Below are 761 nucleotides of genomic sequence, written 5' to 3'. Positions count from 1 at the left end.
ACTATTTTTAAATCAAATAATTTAATAAATGTAATATAAAGCATTAATTGAAGTGACTAGTTCTTTAAATAACTGCATGTATGAATTTCTAATAATAATAAAACATCTATAAGACAGAGCACATTTTGTTTTCCAGCTCCGAGTTGTGTCTGCAGGCTGACAGGGTGTGTATGGCTCCAACATACAGCCTGACAGACAAAGTCCCAAAACAAAATCTGACCAGTCTGTAACAGTGAGAAAGGATCTGGTCTCATTACCGTCCAGGTGGTACAGTCGGACTGTGTGTGTGAAGTGTCTGAAACAGGAAGTGATATCAGAGAAGATTGGACCTCTGGAGACCCGAATCAGGGGGGGCTCAGAGTACGAGTAGAGCTGCAGGAGGGTGAGAGACATTCACAATGAACCCACAGACAGACAGAGAAACAGAGTCCCTGGTCCTGGTCTGAGTTCTGGTCCTGGCCTTACCTGGGCCCCCTCCTCCCCTGGCAGGAACAGGTAGGCACCACTCTTGTCCTGGTTCATACCAGCTCTGGTTCTGTACCACAGGAACTGTACCTGGACCTGACGGACAAGGCCGGACTGCAGACGAAGCTTCTGAAATTTGGAAATTCAGAATTACAAAAGTGAAATAATGAAACTTTGTCATTAAAGACTCATAAATTAAATGAAAATTAAACAAAACAATAATAATAGAAAATGTTAATGATAATATTTTGTATATACATGAAGAACCTGATAAGATTTGAATATATAATTACAAA

General features: G+C 40.3%; 1 protein-coding gene across 1 annotated transcript in view; it reads right to left on the bottom strand.

Moving 5' to 3' along the window:
• The window catches only part of man2a1 (mannosidase, alpha, class 2A, member 1), a 26,743-nt gene that overhangs the window by 7,281 nt on the left and 18,701 nt on the right, over positions 1-761 (bottom strand). Inside the window, exons 16-17 of the mRNA XM_020622457.1 lie at positions 466-594; positions 258-372 (exon numbers count right to left, since the gene is read on the bottom strand). Of these exons, the coding sequence (XP_020478113.1) occupies positions 258-372; positions 466-594 (244 nt within the window). The remainder of the gene's footprint in view (positions 1-257; positions 373-465; positions 595-761) is intronic.

The sequence above is a fragment of the Monopterus albus genome, unplaced genomic scaffold (assembly GCF_001952655.1).
Source record: "Monopterus albus unplaced genomic scaffold, M_albus_1.0 scaffold281.1, whole genome shotgun sequence".
Lineage (NCBI taxonomy): Eukaryota > Metazoa > Chordata > Actinopteri > Synbranchiformes > Synbranchidae > Monopterus > Monopterus albus.
The sequence above is the reverse complement of the archived record's forward strand: the minus strand, read 5'-3'. Positions and strand labels throughout refer to the sequence as shown.